At 46.4% G+C, this 20133-nt stretch overlaps 1 protein-coding gene across 5 annotated transcripts in view; it reads right to left on the bottom strand.

Annotated features, from left to right (window-relative positions):
• Nucleotides 1-20133, bottom strand: part of LOC133544070 (kalirin-like) — a 129735-nt gene that overhangs the window by 55869 nt on the left and 53733 nt on the right. For all 5 annotated transcript variants that reach the window (XR_009804577.1, XR_009804578.1, XM_061889103.1 and 2 more), the window contains exons 31-39: nucleotides 17188-17297; nucleotides 17054-17123; nucleotides 16872-16961; nucleotides 14917-15009; nucleotides 14746-14857; nucleotides 13432-13622; nucleotides 13046-13147; nucleotides 12815-12969; nucleotides 8533-8635 (exon numbers count right to left, since the gene is read on the bottom strand). Coding sequence is in view for 3 of the 5 variants with exons in the window: in XM_061889103.1 (XP_061745087.1) it covers nucleotides 8533-8635; nucleotides 12815-12969; nucleotides 13046-13147; nucleotides 13432-13622; nucleotides 14746-14857; nucleotides 14917-15009; nucleotides 16872-16961; nucleotides 17054-17123; nucleotides 17188-17297 (1026 nt within the window). In the remaining 2 variants the exon portion in view is untranslated. The remainder of the gene's footprint in view (nucleotides 1-8532; nucleotides 8636-12814; nucleotides 12970-13045; nucleotides 13148-13431; nucleotides 13623-14745; nucleotides 14858-14916; nucleotides 15010-16871; nucleotides 16962-17053; nucleotides 17124-17187; nucleotides 17298-20133) is intronic.

The following is a 20133-nucleotide window of genomic DNA, read 5'->3' as shown; positions in this document are numbered from 1 at the left end:
ATTTTGTGATGTCCTGGAGGCGATAGTCGTCTGAGATACCTTGTCACTGTCTGCAGTATTTTGTGATGTCCTGGAGGCGATAGTCGTCTGAGATACCTTGTCACTGTCTGCAGTATTTTGTGATGTCCAGGAGGCGATAGTCGTCTGAGATACCTTTGTCACTGTCTGCAGTATTTTGTGATGTCCAGGAGGCGATAGTCGTCTGAGATACCTTGTCACTGTCTGCAGTATTTTGTGATGTCCAGGAGGCGATAGTCGTCTGAGATACCTTGTCACTGTCTGCAGTATTTTGTGATGTCCTGGAAGCGATAGTCGTCTGAGATACCTTGTCACTGTCTGCAGTATTTTGTGATGTCCAGGAGGCGATAGTCGTCTGAGATACCTTGTCACTGTCTGCAGTATTTTGTGATGTCCAGGAGGCGATAGTCGTCTGAGATACCTCGTCACTGTCTGCAGTATTTTGTGATGTCCTGGAGGCGATAGTCGTCTGAGATACCTTGTCACTGTCTGCAGTATTTTGTGATGTCCTGGAGGCGATAGTCGTCTGAGATACTTGTCACTGTCTGCAGTATTTTGTGATGTCCAGGAGGCGATAGTCGTCTGAGATACCTTGTCACTGTCTGCAGTATTTTGTGATGTCCTGGAGGCGATAGTCGTCTGAGATACCTCGTCACTGTCTGCAGTATTTTGTGATGTCCTGGAGGCGATAGTCGTCTGAGATACCTTGTCACTGTCTGCAGTATTTTGTGATGTCCTGGAGGCGATAGTCGTCTGAGATACCTCGTCACTGTCTGCAGTATTTTGTGATGTCCTGGAGGCGATAGTCGTCTGAGATACCTTGTCACTGTCTGCAGTATTTTGTGATGTCCTGGAGGCGATAGTCGTCTGAGATACCTCGTCACTGTCTGCAGTATTTTGTGATGTCCTGGAGGCGATAGTCGTCTGAGATACCTTGTCACTGTCTGCAGTATTTTGTGATGTCCTGGAGGCGATAGTCGTCTGAGATACCTCGTCACTGTCTGCAGTATTTTGTGATGTCCTGGAGGCGATAGTCGTCTGAGATACCTTGTCACTGTCTGCAGTATTTTGTGATGTCCAGGAGGCGATAGTCGTCTGAGATACCTTGTCACTGTCTGCAGTATTTTGTGATGTCCTGGAGGAGATAGTCGTCTGAGATACCTTGTCACTGTCTGCAGTATTTTGTGATGTCCTGGAGGCGATAGTCGTCTGAGATACCTCGTCACTGTCTGCAGTATTTTGTGATGTCCTGGAGGCGATAGTCGTCTGAGATACCTTGTCACTGTCTGCAGTATTTTGTGATGTCCTGGAGGCGATAGTCGTCTGAGATACCTTGTCACTGTCTGCAGTATTTTGTGATGTCCTGGAGGCGATAGTCGTCTGAGATACCTCGTCACTGTCTGCAGTATTTTGTGATGTCCTGGAGGCGATAGTCGTCTGAGATACCTTGTCACTGTCTGCAGTATTTTGTGATGTCCTGGAGGCGATAGTCGTCTGAGATACCTCGTCACTGTCTGCAGTATTTTGTGATGTCCTGGAGGCGATAGTCGTCTGAGATACCTTGTCACTGTCTGCAGTATTTTGTGATGTCCTGGAGGCGATAGTCGTCTGAGATACCTCGTCACTGTCTGCAGTATTTTGTGATGTCCTGGAGGCGATAGTCGTCTGAGATACCTTGTCACTGTCTGGAGTATTTTGTGATGTCCTGGAGGCGATAGTCGTCTGAGATACCTTGTCACTGTCTGCAGTATTTTGTGATGTCCTGGAGGCGATAGTCGTCTGAGATACCTTGTCACTGTCTGCAGTATTTTGTGATGTCCAGGAGGCGATAGTCGTCTGAGATACCTTGTCACTGTCTGCAGTATTTTGTGATGTCCAGGAGGCGATAGTCGTCTGAGATACCTTGTCACTGTCTGCAGTATTTTGTGATGTCCAGGAGGCGATAGTCGTCTGAGATACCTTGTCACTGTCTGCAGTATTTTGTGATGTCCAGGAGGCGATAGTCGTCTGAGATACCTTGTCACTGTCTGCAGTATTTTGTGATGTCCTGGAGGCGATAGTCGTCTGAGATACCTTGTCACTGTCTGCAGTATTTTGTGATGTCCAGGAGGCGATAGTCGTCTGAGATACCTTGTCACTGTCTGCAGTATTTTGTGATGTCCAGGAGGCGATAGTCGTCTGAGATACCTCGTCACTGTCTGCAGTATTTTGTGATGTCCTGGAGGCGATAGTCGTCTGAGATACCTTGTCACTGTCTGCAGTATTTTGTGATGTCCTGGAGGCGATAGTCGTCTGAGATACTTGTCACTGTCTGCAGTATTTTGTGATGTCCAGGAGGCGATAGTCGTCTGAGATACCTTGTCACTGTCTGCAGTATTTTGTGATGTCCAGGAGGCGATAGTCGTCTGAGATACCTTGTCACTGTCTGCAGTATTTTGTGATGTCCTGGAGGCGATAGTCGTCTGAGATACCTTGTCACTGTCTGCAGTATTTTGTGATGTCCAGGAGGCGATAGTTGTCTGAGATACCTTGTCACTGTCTGCAGTATTTTGTGATGTCCTGGAGGCGATAGTCATCTGAGATACCTTGTCACTGTCTGCAGTATTTTGTAATGTCCAGGAGGCGATAGTCGTCTGAGATACCTTGTCACTGTCTGCAGTATTTTGTGATGTCCTGGAGGCGATAGTCGTCTGAGATACCTTGTCACTGTCTGCAGTATTTTGTGATGTCCTGGAGGCGATAGTTGTCTGAGATACCTTGTCACTGTCTGCAGTATTTTGTGATGTCCTGGAGGCGATAGTCGTCTGAGATACCTTGTCACTGTCTGCAGTATTTTGTGATGTCCAGGAGGCGATAGTCGTCTGAGATACCTTGTCACTGTCTGCAGTATTTTGTGATGTCCTGGAGGCGATAGTCGTCTGAGATACCTTGTCACTGTCTGCAGTATTTTGTGATGTCCTGGAGGCGATAGTTGTCTGAGATACCTTGTCACTGTCTGCAGTATTTTGTGATGTCCAGGAGGCGATAGTTGTCTGAGATACCTTGTCACTGTCTGCAGTATTTTGTGATGTCCAGGAGGCGATAGTCGTCTGAGATACCTTGTCACTGTCTGCAGTATTTTGTGATGTCCAGGAGGCGATAGTCGTCTGAGATACCTTGTCACTGTCTGCAGTATTTTGTGATGTCCAGGAGGCGATAGTCGTCTGAGATACCTTGTCACTGTCTGCAGTATTTTGTGATGTCCAGGAGGCGATAGTTGTCTGAGATACCTTGTCACTGTCTGCAGTATTTTGTGATGTCCAGGAGGCGATAGTCGTCTGAGATACCTTGTCACTGTCTGCAGTATTTTGTGATGTCCAGGAGGCGATAGTCGTCTGAGATACCTTGTCACTGTCTGCAGTATTTTGTGATGTCCTGGAGGCGATAGTCGTCTGAGATACCTTGTCACTGTCTGCAGTATTTTGTGATGTCCTGGAGGCGATAGTCGTCTGAGATACCTTGTCACTGTCTGCAGTATTTTGTGATGTCCAGGAGGCGATAGTCGTCTGAGATACCTTGTCACTGTCTGCAGTATTTTGTGATGTCCTGGAGGCGATAGTCGTCTGAGATACTTGTCACTGTCTGCAGTATTTTGTGATGTCCAGGAGGCGATAGTCGTCTGAGATACCTTGTCACTGTCTGCAGTATTTTGTGATGTCCAGGAGGCGATAGTCGTCTGAGATACCTTGTCACTGTCTGCAGTATTTTGTGATGTCCTGGAGGCGATAGTCGTCTGAGATACCTTGTCACTGTCTGCAGTATTTTGTGATGTCCAGGAGGCGATAGTCGTCTGAGATACCTTGTCACTGTCTGCAGTATTTTGTGATGTCCAGGAGGCGATAGTCGTCTGAGATACCTTGTCACTGTCTGCAGTATTTTGTGATGTCCTGCAGGCGATAGTCGTCTGAGATACCTCGTCACTGTCTGCAGTATTTTGTGATGTCCAGGAGGCGATAGTCGTCTGAGATACCTCGTCACTGTCTGCAGTATTTTGTGATGTCCTGGAGGCGATAGTCGTCTGAGATACCTTGTCACTGTCTGCAGTATTTTGTGATGTCCTGGAGGCGATAGTCGTCTGAGATACCTTGTCACTGTCTGCAGTATTTTGTGATGTCCAGGAGGCGATAGTCGTCTGAGATACCTTGTCACTGTCTGCAGTATTTTGTGATGTCCAGGAGGCGATAGTCGTCTGAGATACCTTGTCACTGTCTGCAGTATTTTGTGATGTCCTGGAGGCGATAGTCGTCTGAGATACCTTGTCACTGTCTGCAGTATTTTGTGATGTCCTGGAGGTGATAGTCGTCTGAGATACCTCGTCACTGTCTGCAGTATTTTGTGATGTCCTGGAGGCGATAGTCATCTGAGATACCTTGTCACTGTCTGCAGTATTTTGTGATGTCCTGGAGGCGATAGTCGTCTGAGATACCTTGTCACTGTCTGCAGTATTTTGTGATGTCCAGGAGGCGATAGTCGTCTGAGATACCTTGTCACTGTCTGCAGTATTTTGTGATGTCCTGGAGGCGATAGTCGTCTGAGATACCTTGTCACTGTCTGCAGTATTTTGTGATGTCCTGGAGGCGATAGTCGTCTGAGATACCTCGTCACTGTCTGCAGTATTTTGTGATGTCCAGGAGGCGATAGTCGTCTGAGATACCTTGTCACTGTCTGCAGTATTTTGTGATGTCCTGGAGGCGATAGTCGTCTGAGATACCTCGTCACTGTCTGCAGTATTTTGTGATGTCCTGGAGGCGATAGTCGTCTGAGATACCTTGTCACTGTCTGCAGTATTTTGTGATGTCCTGGAGGCGATAGTCGTCTGAGATACCTTGTCACTGTCTGCAGTATTTTGTGATGTCCAGGAGGCGATAGTCGTCTGAGATACTTTGTCACTGTCTGCAGTATTTTGTGATGTCCAGGAGGCGATAGTCGTCTGAGATACCTTGTCACTGTCTGCAGTATTTTGTGATGTCCAGGAGGCGATAGTCGTCTGAGATACCTTGTCACTGTCTGCAGTATTTTGTGATGTCCTGGAAGCGATAGTCGTCTGAGATACCTTGTCACTGTCTGCAGTATTTTGTGATGTCCAGGAGGCGGTCGTCTGAGATACCTTGTCACTGTCTGCAGTATTTTGTGATGTCCAGGAGGCGATAGTCGTCTGAGATACCTTGTCACTGTCTGCAGTATTTGTGATGTCCAGGAGGCGATAGTCGTACTGAGATACCTTGTCACTGTCTGCAGTATTTTGTGATGTCCTGGAGGCGATAGTCGTCTGAGATACCTTGTCACTGTCTGCAGTATTTTGTGATGTCCTGGAGGCGATAGTCGTCTGAGATACCTTGGTCACTGTCTGCAGTATTTTGTGATGTCCTGGAGGCGATAGTCGTCTGAGATACCCTTGTCACTGTCTGGAGTATTTTGTGATGTCCAGGAGGCGATAGTCGTCTGAGACTACCTTGTCACTGTCTGCAGTATTTTGTGATGTCCAGGAGGCGATAGTCGTCTGAGATACCTTGTCACTGTCTGCAGTATTTTGTGATGTCCAGGAGGCGATAGTCGTCTGAGATACCTTGTCACTGTCTGCAGTATTTTGTGATGTCCAGGAGGCGATAGTCGTCTGAGATACCTTGTCACTGTCTGCAGTATTTTGTGATGTCCTGGAAGCGATAGTCGTCTGAGATACCTTGTCACTGTCTGCAGTATTTTGTGATGTCCAGAGGCGATAGTCGTCTGAGATACCTCGTCACTGTCTGCAGTATTTTGTGATGTCCTGGAGGCGATAGTCGTCTGAGATACCTTGTCACTGTCTGCAGTATTTTGTGATGTCCTGGAGGCGATAGTCGTCTGAGATACTTTGTCACTGTCTGCAGTATTTTGTGATGTCCAGGAGGCGATAGTCGTCTGAGATACCTTGTCACTGTCTGCAGTATTTTGTGATGTCCAGGAGGCGATAGTCGTCTGAGATACCTCGTCACTGTCTGCAGTATTTTGTGATGTCCTGGAGGCGATAGTCGTCTGAGATACCTCGTCACTGTCTGCAGTATTTTGTGATGTCCAGGAGGCGATAGTCGTCTGAGATACCTCGTCACTGTCTGCAGTATTTTGTGATGTCCTGGAGGCGATAGTCGTCTGAGATACCTCGTCACTGTCTGCAGTATTTTGTGATGTCCTGGAGGCGATAGTCGTCTGAGATACCCTTGTCACTGTCTGGAGTATTTTGTGATGTCCTGGAGGCGATAGTCGTCTGAGATACCTTGTCACTGTCTGCAGTATTTTGTGATGTCCAGGAGGCGATAGTCGTCTGAGATACCTTGTCACTGTCTGCAGTATTTTGTGATGTCCAGGAGGCGATAGTCGTCTGAGATACCTTGTCACTGTCTGCAGTAATTTTGTGATGTCCTGGAGGCGATAGTCGTCTGAGATACCTTGTCACTGTCTGCAGTATTTTGTGATGTCCTGGAGGCGATAGTCGTCTGAGATACCTCGTCACTGTCTGCAGTATTTTGTGATGTCCTGGAGGCGATAGTCGTCTGAGATACCTTGTCACTGTCTGCAGTATTTTGTGATGTCCCTGGAGGCGATAGTCGTCTGAGATACCTTGTCACTGTCCTGCAGTATTTTGTGATGTCCCTGGAGGCGATAGTCGTCTGAGATACCTTGTCACTGTCTGCAGTATTTTGTGATGTCCTGGAGGCGATAGTCGTCTGAGATACCTCGTCACTGTCTGCAGTATTTTGTGATGTCCTGGAGGCGATAGTCGTCTGAGATACCTTGTCACTGTCTGCAGTATTTTGTGATGTCCTGGAGGCGATAGTCGTCTGAGATACCTTGTCACTGTCTGCAGTATTTTGTGATGTCCTGGAGGCGATAGTCGTCTGAGATACCTTGTCACTGTCTGCAGTATTTTGTGATGTCCTGGAGGCGATAGTCGTCTGAGATACCTTGTCACTGTCTGCAGTATTTTGTGATGTCCTGGAGGCGATAGTCGTCTGAGATACCTTGTCACTGTCTGCAGTATTTTGTGATGTCCTGGAGGCGATAGTCGTCTGAGATACCTTGTCACTGTCTGCAGTATTTTGTGATGTCCTGGAGGCGATAGTCGTCTGAGATACCTTGTCACTGTCTGCAGTATTTTGTGATGTCCTGGAGGCGATAGTCGTCTGAGATACCTTGTCACTGTCTGAGTATTTTGTGATGTCCAGGAGGCGATAGTCGTCTGAGATACCTTGTCACTGTCTGCAGTATTTTGTGATGTCCAGGAGGCGATAGTCGTCTGAGATACCTTGTCACTGTCTGGAGTATTTTGTGATGTCCTGGAGGCGATAGTCGTCTGAGATACCTTGTCACTGTCTGCAGTATTTTGTGATGTCCAGGAGGCGATAGTCGTCTGAGATACCTTGTCACTGTCTGCAGTATTTTGTGATGTCCAGGAGGCGATAGTCGTCTGAGATACCTTGTCACTGTCTGCAGTATTTTGTGATGTCCTGGAGGCGATAGTCGTCTGAGATACCTTGTCACTGTCTGCAGTATTTTGTGATGTCCTGGAGGCGATAGTCGTCTGAGATACCTCGTCACTGTCTGCAGTATTTGTGATGTCCTGGAGGCGATAGTCGTCTGAGATACCTTGTCACTGTCTGCAGTATTTTGTGATGTCCTGGAGGCGATAGTCGTCTGAGATACCTTGTCACTGTCTGCAGTATTTTGTGATGTCCTGGAGGCGATAGTCGTCTGAGATACCTTGTCACTGTCTGCAGTATTTTGTGATGTCCTGGAGGCGATAGTCGTCTGAGATACCTTGTCACTGTCTGCAGTATTTTGTGATGTCCAGGAGGCGATAGTCGTCTGAGATACCTTGTCACTGTCTGCAGTATTTTGTGATGTCCAGGAGGCGATAGTCGTCTGAGATACCTTGTCACTGTCTGCAGTATTTTGTGATGTCCTGGAGGCGATAGTCGTCTGAGATACCTTGTCACTGTCTGCAGTATTTTGTGATGTCCTGGAGGCGATAGTCGTCTGAGATACCTCGTCACTGTCTGCAGTATTTTGTGATGTCCTGGAGGCGATAGTCGTCTGAGATACCTTGTCACTGTCTGCAGTATTTTGTGATGTCCTGAGGCGATAGTCGTCTGAGATACCTTGTCACTGTCTGCAGTATTTTGTGATGTCCTGGAGGCGATAGTCGTCTGAGATACCCTTGTCACTGTCTGCAGGTATTTTGTGATGTCCTGGAGGCGATAGTCGTCTGAGATACCTTGTCACTGTCTGCAGTATTTTGTGATGTCCTGGAGGCGATAGTCGTCTGAGATACCTTGTCACTGTCTGCAGTATTTTGTGATGTCCTGAGGCGATAGTCGTCTGAGATACCTTGTCACTGTCTGCAGTATTTTGTGATGTCCTGGAGGCGATAGTCGTCTGAGATACCTTGTCACTGTCTGCAGTATTTTGTGATGTCCAGGAGGCGATAGTCGTCTGAGATACCTTGTCACTGTCTGCAGTATTTTGTGATGTCCTGGAGGCGATAGAGATGGTGTCCGGCTGACTGCTGGCATCACCCAGGCTGTCAGCATCCTCGCTGGTTTCTCTGTCAAACAGTAAGAACAGAAAGAGCCTCGTGTGAACACACAAATGTTGCACCTTTGATGGCCGTCATAATAATGAAGTTGTTAGAAATGTGCTTGATGGATCAGAGAGTGTGGACCACCAGCGTCGAAAGGGCGGCCCGCAGCTAAATGTTTTTTGGCCCGCTGCACATTCTGGAAATGCTATTGCAAAAATAAAAATAAAAATAAACATTGAAAAAAGGGGAATGAAGTGAAATCTAAGTAGAAAAAGTTGTGTGGTTGCGACACAAAAACGTTTTCTTTGACAAAGAGCACAAAAAAAACCAAAATAATAGTTCAAAGGTAAAATGGACAGAAATATTTGAAGTTTATCTCGTAACTTCAGTGTTGAAAGTTTAAAAAAAAAACTAATAAAAAGTATCACTTTATGAGCGGAGGCAACCGTTTGGGTCTCAAATATATTTAATGGATTTTATTTATCTTAGAATAGAATATATCTTTATTGTCATTGTACCCTCGATCCATCCATCCATTTTCTACCGCTTATTCCCTTTTGGGGTCGCAGGGGGGCGCTGGTGCCTATCTCAGCTACAATCGGGTGGAAGGCGGGGTACACCCTGGACAAGTGGCCAGCTCATCACAGGGCCAACACAGATAGACAACATTCACACACTAGGGACCATTTAGTGTTGCCAATCAACCCTATCCCCAGGTGCAGGTGGGAGGGGCCTAACCCCAGGTGCATGTCTTTGGAGGTGGGAGGGGCCTATCTCCAGGTGCATGTCTTTGGAGGTGGGAGGGGCCTATCCCCAGGTGCATGTCTTTGGAGGTGGGAGGGGCCTATCCCCAGGTGCATGTCTTTGGAGGTGGGAGGGGCCTATCCCAGGTGCATGGCTTTGGAGGTGGGAGGGGCCTATCCCCAGGTGCAGGTGGGAGGGGCCTATCCCCATGGTGCATGGCTTTGGAGGTGGGAGGGGCCTATCCCCAGGTGCAGGTGGGAGGGGCCTAGCCCCAGGTGCATGTCTTTGGAGGTGGGAGGGGCCTATCTCCAGGTGCATGTCTTTGGAGGTGGGAGGGGCCTATCCCCAGGTGCATGTCTTTGGAGGTGGGAGGGGCCTATCCCCAGGTGCATGTCTTTGGAGGTGGGAGGGGCCTATCCCCTGGTGCATGTCTTTGGAGGTGGGAGGGGCCTACCCCCAGGTGCATGGCTTTGGAGGTGGGAGGGGCCTATCCCCAGGTGCATGTCTTTGGAGGTGGGAGGTTGTAAGCAAAAATTAAAGGAGTGCAAATTCCTCATAACACATAGAAACATAAGAACATAGATAAATAGATAAAAATCCATAGAATACATGAAAATAGTAAGCACACAGCTCACATGCCCACTCCTTGTCTTGTGTTCAGCGACATCATTGCTTTTGGGGAAAAAGTTTTCAGTCGGTTTGTCTGGGTGGAGGCTTGTGATGCCACTGCATGTGGTTGCTGCACCTCATGTTCCCCCACCATGAGGATGTTGTCACGGGTGGAGGCTTGTGATGCCACTGCATGTGGTTGCTGCACCTCATGTTCCCCCACCATGAGGATGTTGTCACGGGTGGAGGCTTGTGATGCCACTGCATGTGGTTGCTGCACCTCATGTTCCCCCACCATGAGGATGTTGTCACGGGTGGAGGCTTGTGATGCCACTGCATGTGGTTGCTGCACCTCATGTTCCCCCACCATGAGGATGTTGTCACGGGTGGAGGCTTGTGATGCCACTGCATGTGGTTGCTGCACCTCATGTTCCCCCACCATGAGGATGTTGTCACGGGTGGAGGCTTGTGATGCCACTGCATGTGGTTGCTGCACCTCATGTTCCCCCACCATGAGGATGTTGTCACGGGTGGAGGCTTGTGATGCCACTGCATGTGGTTGCTGCACCTCATGTTCCCCCACCATGAGGATGTTGTCACGGGTGGAGGCTTGTGATGCCACTGCATGTGGTTGCTGCACCTCATGTTCCCCCACCATGAGGATGTTGTCACGGGTGGAGGCTTGTGATGCCACTGCATGTGGTTGCTGCACCTCATGTTCCCCCACCATGAGGATGTTGTCACGGGTGGAGGCTTGTGATGCCACTGCATGTGGTTGCTGCACCTCATGTTCCCCCACCATGAGGATGTTGTCACGGGTGGAGGCTTGTGATGCCACTGCATGTGGTTGCTGCACCTCATGTTCCCCCACCATGAGGATGTTGTCACGGGTGGAGGCTTGTGATGCCACTGCATGTGGTTGCTGCACCTCATGTTCCCCCACCATGAGGATGTTGTCACGGGTGGAGGCTTGTGATGCCACTGCATGTGGTTGCTGCACCTCATGTTCCCCCACCATGAGGATGTTGTCACGGGTGGAGGCTTGTGATGCCTTCATCACAAGCCTTCACAGCCTTCATCAGCTGCCTCTGATGAAGGCTGCAGAAGCAAGGTAGCCCAAACATGTCAGGTACAACACTTTACCTTACTAGCCTATAGAAATCAACCATTTATAAATACACGTCAGCAGGCTAAATCAACCTCTTCAACATATACCTTCAAGTACCCCCATTTGAGAACCACTGCTGTAGAGATTTACTGTAAACGTTAAATTAAAAAAATTAAAAACATTTTGACTTTTTTTTTTTTTTAACATTTTAATGACTTAGACCCGGAAGCCCTACAGGGAAAAATAAACAACTTAAATCCATATATTTAGTTATGCTTTGAAAATGAAAAATATGAAAACGGCCTCTGCATGCTTTCATTTTTCCGTGTGTGGCCCTCAGTGGAAAAAGTTTGGACACCCCTGGTGTAGACTGTACGTTTGAATGACTTTAGTGATCCGGCTGCATGACCACAACAACAAAACAAGAGAGTTATTGACACATGCAAGGCTTGACGGTGCAACTCATTTACTCGCAAATGCGGCTAAAAATGGACCATGTGACTTGACAAAAAAAACGCCTGAAGAGGGATTTTGAACCTTTCATCGCATTTTGCGCCTAAAATAAATCCAAATTTGATCATTCTAGATCAGTGCTTCTTAACCTGGGTTCGATGGAACCCTAGGGGTCCGGTGAGTCGGCCTCAGCGGAGGTCAAGACACATCCGACTCATCGTGTATATAAAAACTTCTCCTTCTCGGCGTATCATGGATACCCCCAAACAATGTTCCCTCTCATCTTCCATATGCTTGAGCAAAGGCAAAAACTCCTTGAGCATTCAGCGGAGCAAGATGTGAGCGACGAGACGTGTCTGGATGGGAGACATGGGACTGAAGCAAACATGTGCCACGCACTTAGATGAGCTTGCAAAGTCTCTGGACGGGTATTTCCCTCCAAGAGAGTCATATCCGGCATGGCTGAGAGAGCCGTTCACGTTTGCTGTTGAGACGGCAAATGTCAATGATGAATACCTCCACCAAATGACTGAAATTCAGCAGAGCCAGCTTCCACAGCAACTCTTCACAACAACATTTTTGTGTGGACAAATGGAAAAGTATCCAGTAATTGCTCAGAAAGCCCCGGAATTTGTTCTACCATTTGTTACAACATCTCTTTGCGAGCAATCCTTTTGGTGGATGCTGGGCATGAAAAGGAAGACAAAGAACATGACATGAGAGTGGCACTTGCCGAGGAGCATTGCTCAACTGGTCTCTCAAAGTCACACTGATTTGCAGGCGTGTATTTTCTTGGGAGTTCATGTTGTTCTTTGAACAAGGTGATGTTCATCCACGCTTCATTTTGTGCACCAGGAAAAAAAAAAACACATTTTATTTTTCGCTAAAGAAAGGTTGGGCGAATGCACATGTGAACCTGCTGGGGTTCGGTACCTCCGACAAGGTTAAGAACCACCGAGCTAACCTCAGCAAGGACTTGTGGCCTGAATAGAATAGAATTCCGGTAAACAGAGCGCTGCTTTAGCAACACAGACCTCGAGGACAGCACTCTGGTCAGTATTGATCTGGACATCCCACTCTGGTAGCAAAACACAACTTCAGAGCATCAAACCTCATCCCATGAAAAAAATATAATGATAATAATGTCATTTTTCAAAGTTACATTAGCGATGCTGTCTAGTTCTACCACTAGTGTTGATCAGGACATAATCAGAGGACAATAATTTACTGTGGGGAAGTGTTGAGGTGGGAGGTAAACCAGCAAGGACGCGAGTCATCCGTGTGCTGACCTGCGTGAGATGCTGCGTTGTCGCCCGAGAGTCAGGTTGGGAGTCTTGGGAAGTGGAATGGGCTCCCTCAGTGCACCCCGCAGGTGACCTCGCCTCTCCTGAATGACCTGTCGAATGCTGCGGACCCACTCTTGCTTGAGCTCCAAGGACAGTGCCTGGAAAGACAGCAGCAGCAGGACAGGCTGAGTACAGCCGGGGTTCAGAAATGAAATCAACCGACCGAACATTTACCTTCAGAACCGTCCTGTTATCGGAGGTCGGCGTCCTTCCGAACCAAAGAGCAAATTTACAAGGATCCCCTTCAATGTGTTCTGTTACACCAAGTTCTGATGTCTGACATTGAGAGACAGGATCCGTCATTAGCAGAAGCCTACTGCAACTGTCAAGTTGAAGTCACGTATAGGCTCCAGCTAGAAAATGGATGGATGGATACTCATAGGATCATTTTAAGATATGTCTTTCTTCCCCCAAACGTCATATAAATACATCCCCAAGAATCTATTTCATGACTTGTGGTCCTCCACGGAGCCATGTCTGCTCCAAATCATCTCAACATGTAACAAATCCCTGTTCGAAATCTTTCATTTGATGCCAAAGTAGCGGAAGGTGGGCGTTACCCTCAGGCGGCTCTTGTAAAGGTACTTGGCTCGTCCTGATGAGTCTTTCATCTCCTTACTGAAGATGAGTGACAGCTCAAACAAGAAGAGGTGTCGGTCACGCCCCTTCCTGATTAGAGACTTTGGTTCCCAAACAAGAAAGGAGTCTTGCAAGAGAAGCTCACCTTGCACCTCCAGACCTTCTTCCAGACCTGACGGTGAATGACAAAATCATATGTCACAGAGGTCATTCAACAAAAAAAGCTAGAGATGAAAAATGCTTTAGAGTGTAATGTCGCAAATTATCGGTATCGGTGTCAAAAAGTAAAATGTATGACTTGTAAAAAAGGCCTCTGAACAGGTAAAACACGGAGGTAGTGGGAAGTACAGAGCAGATGCGTCTCCCAACACAGCATGAGAGGGTTACTGGCCACGCTTGATGACCTCAGCAAACCGTCGCCAGCGCAGCATAACAACAACTAGAGTGTGTTGTTGCCGGTGCTGTAGCCGTGGCAAACAAGCCAGCTCGCTCGGCGACTGACTAACCACACCATGTCTATGGTTTGGGATTATTTTAAAGTGCCCCTGACGGATCAAAAACTGGCCATTTGCAATGACTGCAACAAGTTGGTTATGAGGAGGAACCAAGACGTCTTCCTTTAATACGAGCAATTTGATCTCCCACCTCTTCAAGAATCATAAGGAGACACGCCATGAATACAAGCGGAAGATGGATGAAAAGCAAACACTGGAAAAAAAGTAGTACCACACAGTTGTCGCTGGGGAAATACACTTTTTCAGCACAATCCCAAACATTACATTGTTTACTTTATGACTCGAGTATACTTTGGACTGAAGCTGTGTGCCTTCATTGTTTTTGGAGCTGTTGTTTTCAGGCATGTTGACAATAAAAATACAAATAATGCACTTTGTGAAAGTCAATGTATAGTATTTCCCATAGTTGTTGTAGTGGGTATCAGGATTATCTCAGGGAGAGCATGTCCCAAAATCCAAGCTGCTGTTTTGAGGCATGTTGAAACAAATAATGCACTTTGTGACTTCAATAATAAATATGTTGGCATTTTTTTACATAACTTGAGTTGATTAATTTTGGAAAACCTTGTTACATTGTTTAATGCATCCAGCGGGGCAGCACAACAAAAGGAGGCATAATAATGTGTTCATTCCACCACTCTATATATCGCTATCGCTTGATATCGGAATCGGTAATTAAGAGTTGGACAATATCGGAATATCAGATGTCGGCTAAAAAGTCATTATCCGACATCTCTAAAAAAAGCCCTTGAAGAAGGATCTCATTTGAAAAATGGATACCTTCGAGCATGCTAACGTGCATAGCATCGTTGGCTCTTTTGGGAACACTCAGCATCACGTCCAAGCCTTCCTTGATCTCTCCTTTTCCTTCTTCGCAGCAAGCCAGCAACTCCTGCAAGCAAACAACTCTTAAAAGAGCCAAATACGGAAGTTTGTGTGCTAGCGCTTTACCTTCAGCAGCAGTTGGTACTTTGTGATTCTCTGAACTGGCTTGATGAGCGCTGACGAGATGGAGTTGGCCAGCCCATGTCTCCTTTGGACCTCCTGCAGAGCAACAAGACCAGACTCAGACATTTAAGAAGTACAACTTTCGCATCTGGATCCTATTTTCCGACCTTGAGGCGCACTTAAAAATCCTCTCATTTTCTCAAAACTGGACAGTGCGCCTTATAACCCGGTGTGCCTAATGTAGGGAATAATTCTGGTTGTGCTTACCCACTTTGAAGCCATTGTATTTGGTACATGGTGTAATGACAGTGTGACCAGTAGATGGCAATCACACGTAAGAGATATGTGTAGACTGCAATATGACGCCAGTAAACAACACCAAAACTTTAAAAACGTTCCATTGAAATATGGAACATTATTATCAAAAAACTGTCAAAATGTTTTAGTACGTCTTTGAAGCCGCACCGCTTGATGGATTGTCGGCCCGTTACGGCTACTGTAGTCAGAGATACCAGTGGTACTATGGTGTGTATAAGGACCACAATATGGTACCCATTAGCAGACAGTATCTACCGTTTTGATTCACAATATTATGCAAAAGCAACTTTTCTTCCCTTCTGGTACCTGCTGATCTGTATTTGAATATGCATAATTCCTAAAAAATGTGTGCAAGTCCGCCACTGTAGTCCGTGAAAACGCTTCTTCTTTCTCTTTATGTTGTTGTTATGTGACATTCATCCTCCACTGTTGCCATTTCTTATATAAAGTAGTGTAAAGTTCTTACTTATATCTGTCAGTAAACTCACCATGAAAGCACTAAAACATACCGGTGTAGTGACTTTACATTATTCACCCAAGGAACTTTACTTATAAGAGAGTTCCGGTCACAGGACACATTTTGGGTGTTGTTGTTGCACTAGTGAGCCCCGGATGAGGAGATGCTGCTCCGTTATTGATTGAAGTCAAGTTTGAATGTCTGTAAAACAGTTAGCGCCATTTTTTGACATTTCTTCCACTCCCGTCCTTGCACGCTACACCACTACAACAAAGATGATGGGGAGAAGACACATAAGACTGTCTGCCCTGCAGGTTTGAGGATCAGTCAGACAATTTGGAGTGAAAAGCAAATACATACAAAACATTGTAACTTGGGATTGTTTCTCTGGCTTGGAGGCTCTCCCGAAGACACAACAACCTCCCTTCTTGTCTCTCATAGACACACACCTGTTGTTGTTGACTTTGGACTATCGGCTGCATGACAATAAGGCCGCGGAACTGAGAGACACTGCAGGCTTACACACAAACATGCATCCACAGAAATATACGGCAAACACACACATATCCTTCCCCCATCCCCACAATCTAACGCTCTCGATGCAAAGCCCATAGGGGTGATGAAAGGAAGGTCAGCGCCTGAGAGCTGCGGCCTGCCACCATGACGCCCCACTCCCTCCCCTCTGTTGCCAGATATCTGGAGATGTACGTTGTAATATGTACATGTGCTTTGCTATGGCGGTTTTTTCCAACTCCAGACTGGGCCCCCTTGGGTTGTATTTTTTTACTCATCCTTCCCTAGCGTTGACCTTTTTCCCATCTTTTACAGGGCGCCTTGTGGCGACCCATCAACCTTCCTGTTCTGTAACCCTGTACACTGTTTGTTTGTCTGATCTTGAACGGGTTTGTGCAGGAAACAAAATGTCGTTGTACTTGCGCGATGACAATAAAGACCTATCCCAAGACACTGTGGAAGGTGAGCCAAGTAAATAAGAGTGCCCAAAAAACGGCGCGTCCCGAAGAGACTGTCAGAAAGCTACTTGAAGACATCTTTACATTTAGAAAAAAATCCCAATATAACCCCTTTAATGTGGCTTAGAATCCAGTGTGCCTTACGTATGAAACAAGACCTGACTAGACCCGCTCATCAGCAGTCGGCAAGGTGCGTAAAAGAGGGTATTTACCTCAAAGAAGCCAGTGCCGTGCAGCTGGATCAGCAAGCTGGAGTCTGGCTTGTTCCTGCAGTAGGTCACGTACATGTGAAACTTGTCAGCCTGAGAGGAGGAACACCATCACACTCAAAAAGAGGATTTTTCTTCATTCCCATGGCCCGATTGAGGAGTTTTAATAAAAGCAGATGGGTTACCCAAGTGACGAAACAATGTCCCACATCTTCAGGAAGCTGCTCGTAGTTCTCCAGCTCCTTCAGGAAAATACTGGAACAGGCATGGTGACTTTACTACAAGAGCGCAAACACAAGCCTCCACATGGCGTTAATACCTGTTATGGAACTCGTAGATATCCTGAATGTTCCCGAACACCACGTCATCTTTGTTGCAAAGACCAGATGGGACGTCCTCTGAGCCACTCGTCATCTCCCAGTGGTATGTCTACAGCATGTCAGGAAGTAGTAAGTATTGTGTGGAGCAGGGGACTTCAACCCAGCGCTCGCCACACCTTTCCACAGGCTTCTAGAATCTAGCGTGAAATGTAGCGCGTTACTATGCACTGACATCTCAAATCTGCTATCTGCTACCAAACAAGTCAAGTTTTTTGAACGGGTCTTTTAGGTGAACAATAAAAACCAGTGCGCAGATATAAGAATATAAAAGATAGCAAGTGAGAATCAGTTGTAAATGTCCACCGTTCAAATGACTCCACTGCTTCGTCAAGGTCACATTTCCAAGCCACACAGATTCATTTGATGCAACAACGCTGAGTTGCCGCCATCTGTGGAGTTACAACTGGCCTTTCCGGCAGGTTTATTTCAATGTCATGGATTAAAAAAAACAACAACATTGAAGTGTACATGACGTTGGTGTTGGAGATGTCCGATAATGGCTTTTTTGCCCGTATCCGATATTGTCCAACTCTTAATTAGCGATTCCGATATCAACCCATACCGATATATACAGTGGTGGAATGAACACATTATTATGCCCCATGTTTTTGTGATGCCCCGCTAGATGCAATGTAACAAGTTTTTCCAAAATAAATCAAGTCAAGTTATGGAAAAAAATGCCAACATGGCACTGCCATATTTATTATTGAAGTCACAAAGTGCATTATTTGTTTTAACATGCCTCAAAAAAGCAGCTTGGAATTTGGGACATGCTCTCTGGGCGGGGTTTGGTAGCGGGGGGTGTATATTGTAGCGACCAGGAAGAGTTAGTGCTGCAAGGGCTTCTGGGTATTTATTGTGTTGTCTCTATGTGGTGTTACGGTGCGGATGTACTCCCGAAATGTGTTTGTCATTCTTGTTTGGTATGGCTTCATAGTGTGGCGCATATTTGTAACAGTGTTGGCGTTGTTTATACGGCCACCCTCAGTGTCACCTGCATGGCTGTTGACCAAGTATGCTGTGCATTCACTTGTGTGTGTGAAAAGCCGTAGATTTTGTGATTGGGCCGGTACGCAAAGGCAGTGCCTTTAAAGCAACGCCCCCAATTTTGTTTTCTGGGTGGAAGTGTGAATGTGTGTGTGAATGGGTAAATGTGGAAGTAGTGTCAAAGCGCTATGACTACCTTGAAGGTAGAAAAGCGCTATACAAGTACATCCCATTTATCATTTTATCATTTAAATCGGGAGAAATTTGGGAGAATGGTTGCCCTGGGAGATTTTCGGGAGGGGCCCTAAATTTGGGGAGTCTCCCGGGAAAATGGGGATGGTTGGCAAGTATGAGATGCATCTGCTCTGTACTTCTCCCTACGTCCGTGTACCACTCCGTACAGCGGCCTTTTAAAAACTCATACATTTTACTTTTTGAAACCGATACGATAATTTCCAATATTACATTTTAAAACATTTATCGGCCAAAAACCTCGGCGGTCCGATATTATCGGACATCTCTAGTTGGTGTGTTCCAATTTCCACACGGCGTGGCGGTGAAAACCTGTTCATGTGTCTGTATGAGAGTGATGCCCCAGAAAATGAGGTTATTGAAAGTCGTATGTATTTTTATACCAATTATACTGATTAATGAAGTTTGTTAAACGTTCCATTTCAATGTGGTTTTGAATTTATATGTGGACTTAAATCATAGCGATCGCAAGTGGACAAAAAATTTAAAGCTCAAATTAAACATAAGAATCCTAACAATGGACTGGGATGTAAGATTATTAATTAGGTGAAGTAAGACACAATCATTCTTTTTGACTTAAGACTAATGTATATTTATGTAATAGTGCTGTGAAATTTGATCAAAATACGACAATGTGACTTTGAAGTACAACTTTGAAGCCGCACCGCTTGGATTGTCGGCCCATGACGGCTACTGTAGCCATAGATACCAGTGGTGGGTACTATGGTGTGTGTAATCAGAGATACCAGTGGTGGGTACTATGGTGTGTGTAGTCAGAGATACCAGTGGTGGGTACTATGGTGTGTGTAATCAGAGATACCAGTGGTGGGTACTATGGTGTGTGTAATCAGAGATACCAGTGGTAGGTACTATGGTGTGTGTAGTCAGAGATACCAGTGGTGGGTACTATGGTGTGTGTAGTCAGAGATACCAGTGGTACTATGGTGTGTGTAATCAGAGATACCAGTGGTATTATGGTGTGTGTAGTCAGAGATACCAGTGGTATTATGGTGTGTGTAGTCAGAGATACCAGTGGTGGGTACTATGGTGTGTGTAGTCAGAGATACCAGTGGTACTATGGTGTGTGTAATCAGAGATACCAGTGGTGGGTACTATGGTGTGTGTAGTCAGAGATACCAGTGGTACTATGGTGTGTGTAATCAGAGATACCAGTGGTACTATGGTGTGTGTAATCAGAGATACCAGTGGTGGGTACTATGGTGTGTGTAGTCAGAGATACCAGTGGTGGGTACTATGGTGTGTGTAATCAGAGATACCAGTGGTGGGTACTATGGTGTGTGTAGTCAGAGATACCAGTGGTACTATGGTGTGTGTAATCAGAGATACCAGTGGTGGGTACTATGGTGTGTGTAGTCAGAGATACCAGTGGTACTATGGTGTGTGTAATCAGAGATACCAGTGGTGGGTACTATGGTGTGTGTAGTCAGAGATACCAGTGGTGGGTACTATGGTGTGTGTAATCAGAGATACCAGTGGTACTATGGTGTGTGTAGTCAGAGATACCAGTGGTACTATGGTGTGTGTAGTCAGAGATACCAGTGGTGGGTACTATGGTGTGTGTAGTCAGAGATACCAGTGGTACTATGGTGTGTGTAGTCAGAGATACCAGTGGTGGGTACTATGGT

Source organism: Nerophis ophidion, linkage group LG27 (assembly GCF_033978795.1).
Source record: "Nerophis ophidion isolate RoL-2023_Sa linkage group LG27, RoL_Noph_v1.0, whole genome shotgun sequence".
NCBI lineage: Eukaryota > Metazoa > Chordata > Actinopteri > Syngnathiformes > Syngnathidae > Nerophis > Nerophis ophidion.
The sequence above is the reverse complement of the archived record's forward strand: the minus strand, read 5'-3'. Positions and strand labels throughout refer to the sequence as shown.